This window comes from Phalacrocorax aristotelis, chromosome 1, assembly GCF_949628215.1.
Source record: "Phalacrocorax aristotelis chromosome 1, bGulAri2.1, whole genome shotgun sequence".
Taxonomy (NCBI): domain Eukaryota; kingdom Metazoa; phylum Chordata; class Aves; order Suliformes; family Phalacrocoracidae; genus Phalacrocorax; species Phalacrocorax aristotelis.
Window position 1 is genome coordinate 124,619,759 of NC_134276.1, and position 16,839 is coordinate 124,636,597.

The 16,839-nt window shown below is 38.1% G+C and overlaps 1 protein-coding gene across 1 annotated transcript in view; it reads left to right on the forward strand.

The window, feature by feature from the left end:
• The first annotated feature begins 630 nt into the window (after window positions 1–630).
• Window positions 631–16,839, forward strand: part of ABI3BP (ABI family member 3 binding protein) — a 183,622-nt gene continuing 167,413 nt past the window's right edge. The window contains exon 1 of the mRNA XM_075105227.1: window positions 631–805. Within this exon, the coding sequence (XP_074961328.1) occupies window positions 727–805 (79 nt within the window). The 5' untranslated portion in view covers window positions 631–726. The remainder of the gene's footprint in view (window positions 806–16,839) is intronic.

Below are 16,839 nucleotides of genomic sequence, written 5' to 3' on the forward strand. Positions count from 1 at the left end.
AGGAGATGCATTGCCTTTTTGCCTTCAATGTGCATTATGCCCATTGCCTCACCAGACATGTATGAAAGGGGAAAAATAAAGTATTTTTAAATAGCTAAAATCAGATACAAGTGAAAAAATGACACTTAGCTTTTTCAAACACAGATCTTTTGCTGAATAAATATTTATCATACCTGTTTGTAATGTCATGTCAAATGAAACTAGTATTTATTTTGCCTGGATGAGAGCCACATCTAGCCTGAATTAATCTTAAGTAAAATCTTAAGATTGCAAAAATACTGAGTTCAATATAGCAAACAGTTTTCTGAGAGCTGTGAATGTTATTTTTGCATTTTAAGTCCAGCTTTCTTGGATAAAACAGTGAAAATGTCTCTCAGACCAGTTTTTGATTAACAAAAGTTTGATTCCTGGTTTTATTTGCATGAAAATTAGTGATCAAGCGGCAATCTCTTACCCTGAGAGGTGGAAAGACCTTGTAACAAAACCCAGAAGACTATTGTAGGGGGAGCATGACAGTCTTTTTACTTTTTTTTTTTTTAATGCTAATTCTCCTTTTCCAGTGGGAGTGAATGATGTCATCCTGTCTCCTCCCACTGTGTAAACTAAGCTTGTGTCAAAGTGTTGCTGCCTCTTGTCACAGGGAGAACAGTTCACTTAAATGCAGCTGCAGTACTTTTGTGTGATACCTGTCAGAATCATTCCCAGTGCGAGGTTGGGTTTGTGACCATGATGCCGAGATTGGTCTTTCTCCTTTTCTGTGGATATATTGCATTAAACCTGGGAAAGGCTCAGAAATTGCCAAGAGGCAAGTAGCTATGACAACTTTCCGGGGTTTTGTTTGTTTTTCTGTTGTGGGTTTTTTGTTTTTTAATGCTTGTGTTTTGCCATGGAAATTCACTTTCAACATGTTAGGAATGATTAAAGATGATGGAAAAGATGAAAGAAGATCAGTCAACAGGGCAAGGTCCAGGTACAGGAGAGTAACTTTAAAGCTCTTGAATTAAACAAGCTCAAATGTTTTCATGGGATCTTGTGACTTTAGTGAGAAGTACCATGAAACAAAGTAACTGCATTTAATGATTTTAGAATTATTTAGACTGCATTGTGCAGGTTTGTGGTTTAAGATCTTAAAGAAAATGTGACTTAGAAGCACCTTGTGTTGTTGGTGGAAGATTTCAGTTCTGTCTTGAAAGAACTTTAATGCTTTCCCTTTATTATCCATGCTTAACAGTTGTATTGGAATTGCCTTTTGTAGGTCAGGTTGCATGCATTTTGAGAGAAATAGGATTTATTAAAATTTCCACAAGAATCAAAAAATCCCCCCAAACCTGTGTGAATATTTGTTTAACTCTTCCTTCCTCCTGGACTCTGGAAGTAGAGTAGATTTGCAAAGCTGGCAGGGATCTGTTCTCTTCCTTGCTAATGTGACCCATGTAACATTGGCATTTTATTAGTATTTTATTACTGCAGGAAGAACAGTCATAGCATAAAATGAAAAGAATATTTCTATATTTAGACAGTAAAACACTTTGTAGTACCTTGGCATTAAAGCAGCGCTTTCACAACTGTTTCTGTACTGCACGTATTGCTCTCACTTTGTAGAAGTGCTTGCCTGAGTCCACTGTGCTTTGTAATGCTTTTTACATCTGCAGTCTCCTGCAGCCAGTAACATTTAGAAAGGAAGCTGTAATTTAGTTCCTAATGAGAACGCTTATTAAGAAATCAGCACTTTGAGGGCTTCCTAGGAGATTCTGTTTCATAGATAGAGAACCTAAAAGTATTTTGGGGAGGTTATTTTTTTTCACCCCCCCACCCCTCCCCAAGAGACTTTCAGAAAAGATTTCTTCCCTAACCCCTCACCCCTGGTGATGTTCTTTTGGAAGTGGGTTTCTTTTAAGCTCATCTTCTGGAGCCAGTTGGAGTTTTCTGCATACTACTAATAGTGGGGCAATGTGTAGTCTGTGAGTAACAGATAGATATGCAGTTGTTGTTCAAGTCAAGTAGACTGTAAGACCTTAATTTTATCAAAAAAGCAATCCATAAGCAAACTATCATAGCTGTTTTCATAAGGGAGGATTATGTTGAACAGAGAGGAACCTTGTATGTAATGCCTACTTTGAGGGAAGGAACTTTTCTATCACTTATCTTTTTAAATGGTTTCACAGGACTTTCGGCTCACTACCATGGAATAGTGGCTGTAAATTTATGTTAACTGTGAAATTCAGACAAAGCTACTGATCCACTGCAGTCAGTGGGAGATTAACTCTGGGATGCATTTTCTCCTGTCCTAAAATAACATTGCAGAAGTGAAGTTCTGTTTGCCAAATGCATAAAGCTGCAGGTGGAAACTTCATTTCTTTTTCAATGAAATCGGTTTTTAAAGATTCTTCTATTGCAGTGTTGAAACATCAGTCTGATTCGTTTGTTTGCAGCTGCCTCTCAGGTTATTATTTGCATTGGACTGTACTGAAAAAACCAAGAGTATTAGTACCTAGCTGTCACCTGGAAACACTCAAAGGATTGTCTTTTCCCGTAGCACTTTCTTAGTGCTATGATAGATATTAGATAGCAAGTACAGAATTTTTTTCATAGGCAAAGAGTATATTTGGATCGTAAAGTATTTTTAAAATGAGGATATGTAGCGGTAGTATTCTGTTAGGGCCGTCTGCCCTGCTAAGCAAGTTTAAATTCCAGTGAAGTCCTGTGTTCTTCAAGTCACAAACTATGTAACTGAGGCTGCATAGTCACTCCTGCTCTATGGGGAACAGTGGAATCCATTTCATAACTTGAGGGAGAACAATCTAGCCAGACTCGCTTTCTGGTGGTGCAGGTTCACTCCTGTGAACAGGTTACCAGTGTACATCTTGCCGTTGTTACTACCGCTTTGGAATTCTAGTGCTCAAGTCTTCTCTCCAGGAGGTGAAATGCACCAATCCCTGGTCTCGTGGACTGGGATTTCCTTTCAGTGATAGAAGGTGGAAAGAACATCTTGCCTCCTGCAGCTGCAAAGGAACAGAGCCAGTACACCCTTTGGATGTCAGTGACTTCCAGAGCTGTTTGAGAGATTGTGTGCAAATAGGCCGTTCAGGAGGCTGGAGGACACGTGACTCCTTTTTCCCATATATTTTTATACTTTCACATTCACAAGTGTGTGTTTGACTAGAATGACAAAGGAAATGTTATTGCTGGTCTCAAACAAGTGTTCTTTATTAACAAATTATTTCTTTAGTTATTTTGACTTCAAAAATTAAGGCACTGTTGGAGGAATAATTTGGAAACACTACCAATATGACTCAAGGAGTCAAAATCAAGGAAATATCAGTTAAAATTTCCAGTGGAAACTTCATGCTGCTTCTTTGTATCCTGCATTATATTAGTTTTGCCTGTATAGAAAATAAGCCTCTACTTCTATCTGGTCCTAGTGTAGTGCCCTAACCACAGGTGAACACCCTTTCTCTTGCAGTTCTTTGTCACATTTACTGTGGCACATGACAAGTGATGAAGCATTTATAAGCTGTGTCATATTTCAGGCTCTTTCTACATTAAGATTTTACAGATGTAGGTAAAGGCAGTGTAAATGGAAGGGGAAGGTTAGTGAGTATTGTGTTTTACTGTGAAGTCAATGCCTTTTTCACAACGTTTATGTTTCGTGAGTTTCTGTTTGAGGGATCAGCTGCTAAGAAAATTCTGTAGTCAGTGCCTATAGAGACTACGTGAGGGGTCACGGAATAGCAGGGCAGGAGATGATGGTATGATTAGAGATGGTCTTTTTATCAAGTATTTGAGCCATTGTCCCTTCAACTATGTCCCGCTTCTAAAGCTTTCTTTTTCATCAGAAAGAAGAGAGATTTGGACATTCCCCGCTAATTTTTGTCTCTTCCTTTATGCCACTATGCCAGTACCATCCAGCATATAATTCTTCAGTTCGACACTGTTGTACTTGAAATATTTTAATGGTGGATGGAAACAGTTGCAATGCATAGGAGTCAGTTATAACTTGTCGTACTTTCTCTAATTTTTATGGTTCTGCATTAACAGAAACATTCCATCCTTGAAGAATGCAGCATCGTCTCTCTAGACAGGAACTGAGGACAGACAAAAGGTTTTGTCTTTAGAGAAGGAGTTGGTAAGCAGAGCATCCTGAATCTGAGAGGGAGATGAAAAAGCAAAGCCACAGAACCAAGAATAAACAAATTATAGGACATAATCCACAAGATTGTTCTGCCTTGTGAACTGTGTTTCACTGGCATCTTTCCAGCTGGACCTGATACAAATGTTGTTGAAGGCAACAGTTGTGGAACAAGTTCTTAGTGTTTGGTAAAACAGCATTTCATGTTGTTGGTTTTGCCAGTTGACTTTCCAGTTACAACACAAATGTGCATAGAAATGCACTTTTTCAATATAAATTCTGTTTCTGATAGCTTTTGCTTATCTTCATGTTCTGTTTTTCTTCGTTAGAGCTGAAAAGTATTTGGGGTTTATCCTTCTTATAAACTTAGAGTTTTATGAAGGTTTTAAAAACAAGACAGTGAATGTTTTTCTAGTTTGGTTTTGGTTTTTTTGGTTGTCCCTGTCATCCCTGTCCCTGTCGTGTCGTCCGTGTCCTGTCCCCTCCCCTCCCCATGTTTCTGACCTCTGTGGTTTTCCCCTTATTTGAATTATCCATCAGGTAAATTGGAATTCAGGCCAATCCTTGTTCTCCTTTCCAGGATTCAGGCCTGTCCTGTTCTGCTTTCCAGGAAGGGCTCAGGAAACCTTAATTCACCTTCCTCCTGGTTGTTGCCTTCTTAAGGAATGTCAAATCTGTACTTTTTCCTTATGGGACCATGTGAAAGAGCCTGATTTACAGACTTGCGTAGGGGAAACCAGGTCCAAATCTTTCTTGTTTCTACAGTTGTCAGCTGTGGGAATAAGTGGGAAAAATAATAGTTTTACTCAAAGTTGGGGGGTTTTGCCTCTTTTGTTTGTTTGGTGAGCATACAGGAATGTTAGAAAATATTGCAGATAACTACTAGCTAAGATTTGTATTTATAGCAATTATAACTGACATCCCTTTGAAAGTGAATGCTGTATTTACAGTATACTTCCAAACTTACCGTTGACATTTGTGAAAGGAATGGGCTAATTTTATTCATAGCTAAATTTGCTGGCTATGCTATGTTATGTAATACTTCTTCCTAACCAGAGGTTAAATTCGGCATGTGTTTTCACTTACTGGTGTCAAGCAGTTAAAACAACGTTGAGTTATTTCAATGTATCACAGTCACTATACTGCGACAGCCAAACCTTAATCTTTAAACTTTCCTGCTGCTCTTCCCCCACAACAGCACCTCTTTGGTAGCTGTAGGATAGCAGGGCAGAAACTGTAAGACAAGGAAAAGTCTCCTGAAAGTTGGTTTTTTTGAACATATAATGAAGCTGGCATATCAAAATATCACAAAAGGAGTGAAATGACATGTGGTTTATATGTTACTTTCTCCATGGTTTACAAAACGTCCTTTAGGGAACTATTTTTCAAAATACACAGTGCATTAACCTTTAAAAAACATATTCTAATGAAGGAGGGACAGTTTGGACTAAACTATTGAACTCTTTTTTTTTTTAGTGTCTGGAAAGAAAAGTACAAAATTAATTTGATTTGTGTGAAATACTTCTCTTATGTTTAATGGCACATAGATTACAATAAATTCCTATGAGAAATTTCAAAGGTATCCTTTATCTAGTATAATTGAGTGGCTAGGGTTTTCAGTCAGTAGATATGTCATTGCAAATTTGGCTCGTTCTTTGCTGAAAATGAAAACAACCCATAAGAATGTTGCCATTATAGCAGCTCATTTAATCAAAGTTATCTTATCACACAGACAGTTGTGTCCTAGGATCGCACAAAAACATATCAAAACCCAGTGTAGAGCGTCAGGCTTCTGAGTTCAAAGATAATTTGTAATACCAGAATTCCATTTTTATACTGGCCCAGGCAGTGGTGCGACAGTATAATGATACATATGGGTGGATTCTGCCAGGATTAAATTCCATAGCATATGAATGCCTCTAAAATGATCTCACTGCTGGGTAATCTGTATAGCCTTCCACCTCTTCATTTTAATTTTAATGTTCCCAAGTATCTCTTTCTGAATATTATTTTTCAGTCCTCCTCTGTATAGTCTTTTATATCTAGCTGTACTAACAGGACAAGCTTACGTAACTCATTTGAACGAAGAGCTATAGGCTAAATCCTGCTGCTGCTCCTTGGCCAGATCTACTGTATATGGATAGTATAGTCTGTATATCTGTTGACTGCTGGTACTGTGAATGGTCAGTGGGTGTGAGGCTTCTTTGGAGTGTTTGAACTTACCAGGTGTTTACTACACATTGCATGTGCAAACAGGAAGCTCTGTCTGCTCCAGGGGAAAAAATGGCTAGCGGTGACCTGCTATAGTCAGAACTGTTCATACAGTTCCTAGTGGATTTCTTTTCCTTGGGGAAATTCAAGTGCAGACTTGAAATTGTTGGTAAGCAGGATAATTTTGTTGCTGTGGAGTGTTCTTGACTACTGCCTTTTGCAGGAGAGGGTTGAAGACTTACACACTGGCATGGATTGTGCAACGATGTCACGTTAAAATTTGGTGTGAAGAGAGGTGGGTATTAGTGTTCTGGAAAGGCAGTGGCCTAAAATAGGTGCCATTAGCAAAACAGCCCCGTCTGTAGTTTGCTCCCAAGTGGAAGAGGGCAGCTGGAAGCAGGCCAGATGCCACCCAAGCTTGCCTGACAGGGTTTAATTTAAATACCCTTAGTTAGAAATTGGGTTCTCTACAATACAGGTCACATATATGTAATAGAAGTTTGCTTTATTAAATATATATTTGCCTTATTTTACTGTGAGGATGGCATTCATGAGGATGACTACTGGCAGCATCATGAATCAAACCTTCATGTGGGCAAGGCCTGGGCCAACTTTCCCAGCACAGCTGTCCCTCAAAACATACCAATTGCTCCCATTGTAGTCTGGCTAAATCAGCCCTGAGCCTCCCCACTTGACCAAATCAGTGTATGTCATGTCAAGGTGAAGAAAAACAGGTCAAGTTTTGAGCCACCAAGTGAGCTTCTACTGGTGATGAAGTTGTGATTGTAGTTATGGTCACCAGAATTAAATGTTTTTGCAGTCATTGCTTAACCAAAATGATGTCATCAGAACATGCTGATATCCAGGCAAGGTTATGTAAGGATAGTCACATTAAGAATATCAGCCCAGAGCCTTCACCACTTTGGAGTTGCTGAATAGAATGCTGGTAAAGAGTCGAGGCACTAGCTACTGGAGATACTAGATCTAAAGGCAGGGAGGTAGGGAATGTTTTTCTGATAGAAGCAGGCTAGTCTTCTCCCAGTCTGGAGGGGAGCATTTGCTGCACTTGTTCAGAGGTTGGTAGACAAAATCTAACCTCTGTTTTGTAAAATTCTTTTGAGTTCTTGCTGAGATCTATCACTCTGTAATGATTTATTAATATTTAGAGTGTTTTCTGGAAGAAAAATAAACGATGCAAGTGAATCCAGAATTTTTTCTTAGGCTAATTGTAGTCATGCTTTTTATGCAAATCCTGTTCACCTTGAACAAACGTTTCAAGGCAGCAGGGCTCCACGTGAATAAATCCATTTCAATAATGAAGTACCTAAACCACTATGTGGTTTGATTTTTTTTTTAAATTTATTTTTCATGTGTGTACTGTGTGCTAACAGTAGAGTCTTACTGTCCATACTTAATAATGGATTGTAATTCAGTGTTAGTACAAGCCAGAGAGTCAATGGCAAAATGAATTCTCCAAGTGTGAGGGAGTTGCTTTTGTAGGGTTATTTCTGCATTTTTGTATAGTTCTAAGTTTTTGCATTAGTCCTGAAATCTGCTCAGGAAAAGCACGATTCAATAAAGCAGTAAGAGATTGTAATATTCTTTCCTATCATCAGCCGTTGTGCATTAGTTTATGAATCTATAAATGGCCACAGAGTGCTTGATATAAGTTTACGTAACTAATACTTTGGGAACCTGGCCAGTTTTAGAGGACTGGCAGTGTATGTGGGTTAACATTATTTTTGAGTTTGCATAGGGAAAAATCTTCTCTCCTTTTGTCAGCTGCTTTATATTCATTATTCACTTTATTTTTTCTTTCCATGATGTAAAAGTCTGGAATCATTTTAGAACACAAAAATTATGGTTGGTTCAAAAATACGAATATGTAAACTTGAAATGTCCCAGAAGGTTGTTTTCTGACTTTGAAGTGAAAACATTTTCTGGCAGTTCTGATTCTCTCATTACCACAGTTCAAGCCTATACATGAACAAGAAAAATGCACAGTGAGAAAAATGTAAGACTTCAGACCTTATCACTTTTTTTTTTTTAATCTTAGTGTTTTCTGTACAACATGCACAAGCATATGCTGAAAAGAAAAGAATGGGCACAATATTCTGAAAGTTGGTAAGAAATTGAGCTGTGGGATACAAATAATAGGGAGAAAAGGGTATTGTCTGACTTGGAAATTTTGGCAGAGTTCCATTATCTCTGGCTCACTCAAACACCTAAGTGGTTGGATTAAATGGCAGGGCACAGTTTTTATTTATAGCACAGTGTATGCTGAAGCATAGCTTGTCACACGGTTAGGGAAGTGGCTGCGGTCAAGTTTGAGAACCATAAATTCTCTTAGTTTGATGAAGAACTGCCTCAGGTAAAAGTGAGGGGGTTGCACGTTCAGCTTGATTCAATAGGTCTCCTTCCTTTGTCATAAAGCTTATTAACAGCTATTTACTCTTGTGAACATGACTATGAAATTTCTCCACATTGGCAGCCTGTTATTTGCTCCCTTTCTGATGAGAACCAGCTTTTAGCTATGCTATGACAAGCATAAATACTGCATTGCTTCAGCATTTCTTCCTGCTTTTTGTTTTAGTTATGAGGAAGGCAAAATCTGGCGATTCTAATAAAAATGTCTCCCTGCTCGTGGCGATTATTCAGTGCTCCTTAGTAGGTGATAAATCTGCTGTGACTCAGTTGGTAACAGCGTAGTAGTTAATTTATGTTGTCTGTTTATCAAGTCTCTGTATAAACATCATAAATAAGATTATTTTTTTTTAAGCATTGAAACACTAGTTAAGCAAACTTTGAACTAGAGAACTTTTTTAGAATTTTGGACAGATTTGCTCATTATTTTTTTTCCCCACCAGTGGAAGATTTACACTTAGACTAAACTTGCAAGTGAGTAAGCAGGTCGTGAGGGCGATTTCACAGAGAATCTGTAGCACACAGAGGCATGCGTGTGCACACACAAGCAAAATAATTGTGGAATCTAGTTCATTTTTGGTAAATGCTTTGCAGCAAAAATTATTTGGTTTAATCTTCCAGGGTTTTATCAGTCCACCCGTACTCTCCCAGTTTTAGTAACATGGCCAAATACCAGTTGATAAAAGCATTTGTATGTTATTAATGTTCAGTAATGAATTCTTAGACAGGACTTTCTCAGTAATGTAACAGATACTTATTGTGTTCCTTTTCCACTCGGAAACACTTACAGAAATCAGCAATGGACATCATATGCTATTAGTGTATTTATTTGAAGGGAATGTAAGGTTTTTCATAACATTAAGGCTGAAGAAAAATTACAGGTACTCCACCACACAAAGAAAATAGATACTCTTAGTTATGCCCTACTTCAGTGTAGAAATCTCAGATGTTGTGAATATTTTTTTCCTATGACCTGGCTTTTCTAGATTTTTTTTTCCATTAATTTGCTTTTGTAGTGTTAAAACATTTGTCAATTGTCAAACAAAACTGGCACGGAAAAGACCATCTCATTTTAAAACTCTGAAGTTGTGGAACAATATTTATGTACTTAATATACTCTTAAATGAACTTTGCTTGGGAATTAAAGTAATCTGCTGCACCCTGGCTTACAAGATCAGTCATGAGAGAGACATAACTTTCTAGATACCACAAATCCTCCATGAAAAATTATATGCATGCCTGAGTCAGTGCAGGTAAAAATGCAAAGTCAGTCATACACAGATTGCCTAGCTGACGGGTCTGTGCATAGGTGTACATGCCCCTATCCTGCCCTCAAATTAGAATAAACCTTTCTTTCATGTAGCTGATAGTGTTTTCTTTTTTGGCATTTTTCTTCTTCTTTCACTAAAACATTAGATGGAGAATTTAAAAAAGAAAAAAAAGAAAGGAAGTAAATATGGACTGTCGTGGTTTAATCCTAGCTGGCAACTCAGGACCACACAGCTGCTTGCTCACTTACCCCTAACGAGATGGGGGAGAGATTCAGAAGAGTAAAAGTGAGAAAATTCGTAGGTTCGTAGGTTGAGACAAAGGCCATGCACACAAGCAAAGCAAATCAAGGAATTCATTCCCTACTTCCCATGGGCAGGCATGTGTTCAGCCATTGCCAGGAAAGCAGGGCTCCATCATGCGTAACAGTTACTTGGGAAGACAAATGCCATCACTCCCAACGTGTTCCCCCTACCTTCCTTCTTATTCCCCCAGCTTTATATGCTGAGCATGACACCATATGGTGTGGGATACCCCTTTGCTCAGTTGGGGTCAGCTGTCCCAGCTGTGCCCCCTCCCAACTCCTGGTGCACCCCCAGCCTGCTCGCTGGTGGGGTGGGGTGAGAGGCAGAAAAGACCTTGACTCTGTGTAAGCACTGCTCAGCAGCAATGAAAACATCCCTGTGTGTTATCAAGACTGTTTTCAGCACAAATCCAAAACACAGCACCATACAAGCTGCTGTGAAGAATGTTAACTCTATCCCAGCCAAAACCAGCACATGGGCATAGAAGGATGGGTTAGAAATAGAGATTATTCCCCACTGCTTTCTTTTGTCTCTGTGGATAAAAGGCAATGTGATGAAAATGGAGTAGGTGTTGTAATGGATATACAGTTTGGAAATATAGTCAGAGAATGCAAACTCTATGTTGTTTGCCATGTCCTGAGTGGGAAGGGAAATAGTGGGAGAACAGATGAAACACTCTGTTAGTAGTAAAAAGAAGTATTTGTAACTTACCTTAGTACTCCCTTAATCATACACACAGCTTTTATTTTACATGTTGTATACTTATTGTAAATATACTTGTTTTCCTTTTCCTTTCTGTAATCCATTCATTGTAGAACAATTTACTTCATATTTTAGTTTTCTTAAGATGAGTTAAAAACGCCTCTTCACAAGGTGTTCAGAGTACCGAAAAAAAAGAATTTCTGCCAAATTTTGGAATTCAGTATTGCTTCCTAAAATCATCAAGTATTGATCTTATTAGTGGTTTCTATTTTCACACTTTTTAATTAAAGTCTTTCTGGAAGTCCATTGCTTCTTTCCTCAGACATTTGCTTGAACTGTAGCTTTATTTTTACCCCTGCAAACTCAGAATGTGGAACATTATAGAAGAAGATAAAAAGGGTCACCTGTGATTTTTTTAAAATCTGTTACTTTTTCTTTTTTTTTTTTTTTTTTTTTCTAATAAGAAGCCAGGTCATCAGTCTTGAGATCCATTTCATCTAATGGTGCAAGATAAGATATATTTTCCAGCTGGAAATACTATATGTAGTTGGAATCAGCCCTTACAGGACTCAGCTATATCCAGCTAGAGTCATAGACATGTGTGAGAACGTTCAGTTTGGAGAACAAGGACATAAGTGAAACTACTTTATTTTGACTGATCTGGCTGTGTTGGAAACACTGAGCAATTCTGGGGGTTTTGTTTTGGGTCTTTCTTTTCTTTTTTTTTTAATTATATTTGTGTCTATACCTTTCTAAACTGAAAGGGAATAACTGCTTAAAAGCTTTGCTCATAGACTTGAACACATTGACAAGACCAAATTGCAGTTCTCAAAGCATAACAGCATTTTATATTTGATTACTGGTTTTGTTAATGGATTAAGTTTGCTTATTCTTTCTGAGTTTGGCATGTGATATATAGCAATACCTAGGAATTCTTATGTATGCTTCAGATATTAAATTGCTTTATCAGCTGTCTGCCTCTGAAAAGTTGGGAACTTATTCCAAAGTTAAAACACAGAATACTGCAAGCACCACTGCCAAGCGCACATCCAAAGCCATCAATCCTTGCACTATTTGAAGTCCTGTAGTCTTGGATGCTAGAAGATTTTGAGCAGAGAACTCAGATACTTTGTGTAATCATATGATGGTTGCAATGTTGGAAGTGAAAAGCCATCATGACTTCAGAGAAGGGATGATCCCTTTCGATTTTCATCTTTTGATGCGTATTATTTTAAAGAGGCTTGTTTCAACTCTACACAACATAATGGGGAATTTATAAATAGAAATGAAATCCCATTAGAAAGTAGTAAGGTAGTAAGCACATTCTTACAAGCTTGCATACATTTAAGAATTGGTAATGTCCTGTGCTGTCATGGGCATGGTCCGTACATAAGCAATCTCAATGGGATGGGCAGATTGGACTTTTCTGTTTCTAAATATTTCTTCTAGAAACATATTATTACCTTCTGATTAAATACTTGTTTCTGTTCAAGGATTTTAGACACACTTTTTTTTATCTTTTGAGAATCTGTGAACTAAACCACAGACTGGACTGTCGTTCTCACTAGATGGACATGGGTGTGTCTACTTAAATATTAAATCTTGACAGAAGAACAAACTCTTCAAACTCACTGATGCATCAGGAGTGCAGCAGTGTCTGTCTCACTAATTGCACTGCCATTCTGTAAAGCTGATTTAGGAAGGTAGCTTGATGGGTACCTATTTCTGAATGGGTGGCTCAATCTAGTTTGTCTCCCTTCAATTTGAAAGCAGGTCATTATGTACGACTCATCTTCTTTTATTTGCCCAACCCAAGTTCTTTCCCAAGGGTACACAAATCAAAAAACATTCTCCATCACTGAAATGAGTTTAGGAATTACTGTGGATATTGCTTGAGAACCAAAAAGACTATCAATGGGGACTTCAGACTTTTAACCACTGACTGCTGTTCTTTGAGCCCAGTTTTCCATCTACCTTGTAATCTATCCATCCAGTCTGCATTTCTGCAATTTGGCTGGAAGGATACCTGTGGAGATGGTGTCAAAGTCAAAGTAAATGACATTCACCACCTTCCCCTTGTATGCAAAGCCAGTAATAGCATTACAGAAGGCAGCAGGGTCAGGCAGACACAGTCTGGCCTTGGCAAATTTGTGCTGGCTGTTCCAAATCACCTTGTTGTTCATCATGTGCATAGGTGTCACCATCTGCTCCTGGTGAGAGAGGTTAGGCTGAACAGTTCTCAGTTTCCTGGATGTTCTTTCCTACCCTTACTCAAGCAATTGCACTGAGATATTTTTCAGGACTAATTAATCTTGCCTCTCCCTGGCAGTTCTTATGCTGATCTATATACTGAAGAGACCATGCTTTACTGGAGATAGGAAGTAGGATATTGGAATTCAAGCATAGCATTGAGGAGGGCAACTCTTCTTGAGGCTTTATGCTGCATACTTACAGGTGCAGAAGAAAAAACAGTAGCCTTCAAGTGGAAGAATACTCATTTCTACAGAGAAACACAGGGCTGAAATGGACTTCCTGAAATCATTTTGACCCCCTTGTTCCAGAGCTTCCTCCTTGTTCCAGAGCTTCACTGCCTTTATCAGTTTTCCAGCTATCTTCCTTGCTACAGTTTATGTCTCTCCTGCTCTTCACAGATATGGGGCAGAACTTAATTCATACTGCTTTCCCTTAGGGTTTTGTTTGTTTTACATATTTGGATACTGTCTTTTCCTCTAAGCTGGATGACTCCTATTTATTCAGGCTTTCTTCCTGAGTAATGTACTCTGTACCTCTGTTCATTGACTTCACTTTTTTTCCTGGATTTCATCAAGTTGGTCTACTTTAAAGTGCACTATGCACTGGCTTATTAGTGATAAGAGATCTTTTTAGAAGTGAGGACTAGTTCATAAAAGGACTGGGTGCCAATTCTTCAGATTACAATAGAGAAGGCAACAATCTTGAAGCATACCTAGATATGTTGGTGATTCTGAGAGTCATAGATTGGTTTACAAGTTAAGAATTGGAAGTACATCCTTGTTTCAAATGTACTCTGTTAGTATAGCTTGCAAACCCTGCAAGCTGTCTATATATGACTATCTTTAAGTGGTTTTGTCCTTAAAAAATAACCGTGTGCTGAATCAGAGAAGCACGCAAAACAAAATTAACTATGAAAACATCTAAGCCAATGTTACAGAAAAGTGAGCTAAAGACTTGCTCTTTCAACTGCTTGGAGTCTGGCAAGTAAGGTAATACTTATCACAGAAGAAGGATTTTAGTATATGACTACATATTTTGTTCTATGGATATAGAAAAACATGCTTGAGGGTTTTTTAACATTAATTCAAAGCTGCCTTATTCTAACACAGTAGAAATGATACTTTGTCACCATCAGTTAATTCATATTCTTTTAAAACTAACTCCTGTTCTCCCAAAGTATTTCAGAAGATCCCCAGATGAATAGCCACACAGCAAATCAATCCAAAATATAGGTATTGAAAAAAGCAAAATTATGTATTCTGATGTAATACATAGTGATCACATGTAAGGAACAGACTTTAAAACGGCTGCCAAAATATGAGAACTTTACTGCAATCTGGGTGCACATCAATCCATGTAGCAGATTATTGTGCATTTGGTAGCAAATAATAACATCATGGATTGTAAAGTATAGTACTATTCTCTCAGAAACAAATGCAGTTGTAGTTCTAGATACTGTTTTTCATTATGTCTTTTGATTTTTGAGCCTTCAAAACTGTATTGATAATTGTAGATGAAAAGTGAATTAAGAGAGTGGTGATGCTAAACACTGCCTGCTGTTGAATGGGTAACGGCAGTGGTAATGCTAAGCACTACCTGCCATTGAACGTGTTCTTAATAAACTTGTTGCATTAAGGTCCACAGTCTTTAACACTGATCACTTGTGATCTGCTCATTGATCATTTGTGAGCAGAGCCAGTCTATCAGCATCTGAATTCCTCACCTGCTTAAATTCTTAGCATCTTGTTGAGCTTCCCCTATTGAAGAGCTGTTGTTAAAGAAAGCCTATGTTTTTATTCAGACAATCGGCTCTAAAATATGACTGCCTTGTATGTGGCCATGTCCAAAGACGACATTTCTCTTTTGGTGTTTGCATTAGCTGGTGATCTTTGAAGACTTGAAAAGGAGATAGACCTAGAAAACTTGGGAGAGTTTTCTTGCTCCCCGTAGTCTTCTACATGTCTTTATTGAATATCTTTATGCAGAATCTATCAGGTTCTTTGGCCAAGATACAGTTTTCTTCATAGCCCAGCCTGGGTGGAGTTGCCTTGGACCTATTTCCTTTGACAGGAGAAGGAGCCAGGATTGGAAAGACCAGCTCTTCTGGGCAAGACGCAGTCACTGTCTCATCAGCTCTGTCCAGGTGGAGTTGCATCAGCCCAGAAAAAGACGTGCCAGGCCAGTCTGAAAAAAACAACAAACAACTAACTCTGAGAGTAAAGCCAGAGGAACAATGCTCTGGAGACAGTAATTACAGCAGATCCAAATCAAGCTTTATCCTAGTGCAAATAAGTGATCTGTAATCTAAACTGAAATAAGGGTTTGAGGTTGTTTTATTAACAAGGAGTTCTTTTCATAGACAAAAGATGTCATTTTAAGTTTTGTGGTTTGTGTGCTGTTGATTTGAAAAGTAATATCTATCAAAAATGGTTCAACTTGAAGGAGATTCTGGGGGCATTATGCATTGAAAATAACATATAGGCTTTGCTCTGTCGCTATCCTTCAAAAATGTTGAATTGTTTGATGTTGAATTCTATTTTAATTAAATTTAAATTAAATTTTCAGTACATGAAAATGACCTTTAAACACAACTAAGTTTTCTGACTAGGCAAAGAAAAGAGTGGAATTTTCTAAGATTTAAAAGAAAAATTAAACAATGTCTTATGACAGGAGCCAGGGACAGGTTGTTCAAACTCTGTCCACAGAAGTTTTCAGAAGTTTAACTCCTGTTCCCTTTTCCATCAGAGCTGCAGACTTGGTTATTCTCAAACAACAGTTTTCTTGATTGTTTTCAATTTTATTTGCCATTTTAACAAATAATGGGAAATGAGCTGCAGAATGAAAGATGGAAATGGGGGTTGGACCACTGAAGTGGGATCCTGAGTTTAAATCCAGGCTCTTTTCAGCTTTGTACCCTAAAAACAAGGATAGTTACTCTACTTAGTCAATAAAAAATAATTTTAAACCAACATGTGTAAGGAGTCTTGTGAGGGAGATAGTGAGAAGGATGGAAGTGGAACTTTGGAGAAGTGCTTGAATGACCGGAAAACAGGTGAGAGAGGTGGCAGCATACGATTAATAAATTCCTTTTTGTACATTGCCTTATGTAGATACATAGAAGCTGGAACTGCTGATAGGTACATCTTTATCTCTGCATTGCCCTTACTGGTCCTAAAGTAACAGCAAGCTACAGCTTATTAACTCAGCTCTGAACTGTAGGGATCACTAGAGAGGAACTGGCAAAGGAAGTTCTAAAAACTGTATAGTTTTGTAATATAAATGCTCTAGCAAGTGCCTCTGAGAAGTATCTATTTAGTTTATATCCACTAAAAATAGAGGGCATGTTTCAGATTAGCGTTAGTAAAACTAAATATGCATTGCAACTGAAGGAAGCGGTCTCGGTAATCCTGAAAGACTGATCTGAGAAAGGGCACTGGAAGGGATGGTTCTGACCCTGGGCCCTCACAGTACATCTCTTCCTATGGAGGTCTCAGTGAGTTACTGCCTTCAGCTGAACACCAGTATTGAGGGTCTTTCCTACTGGAT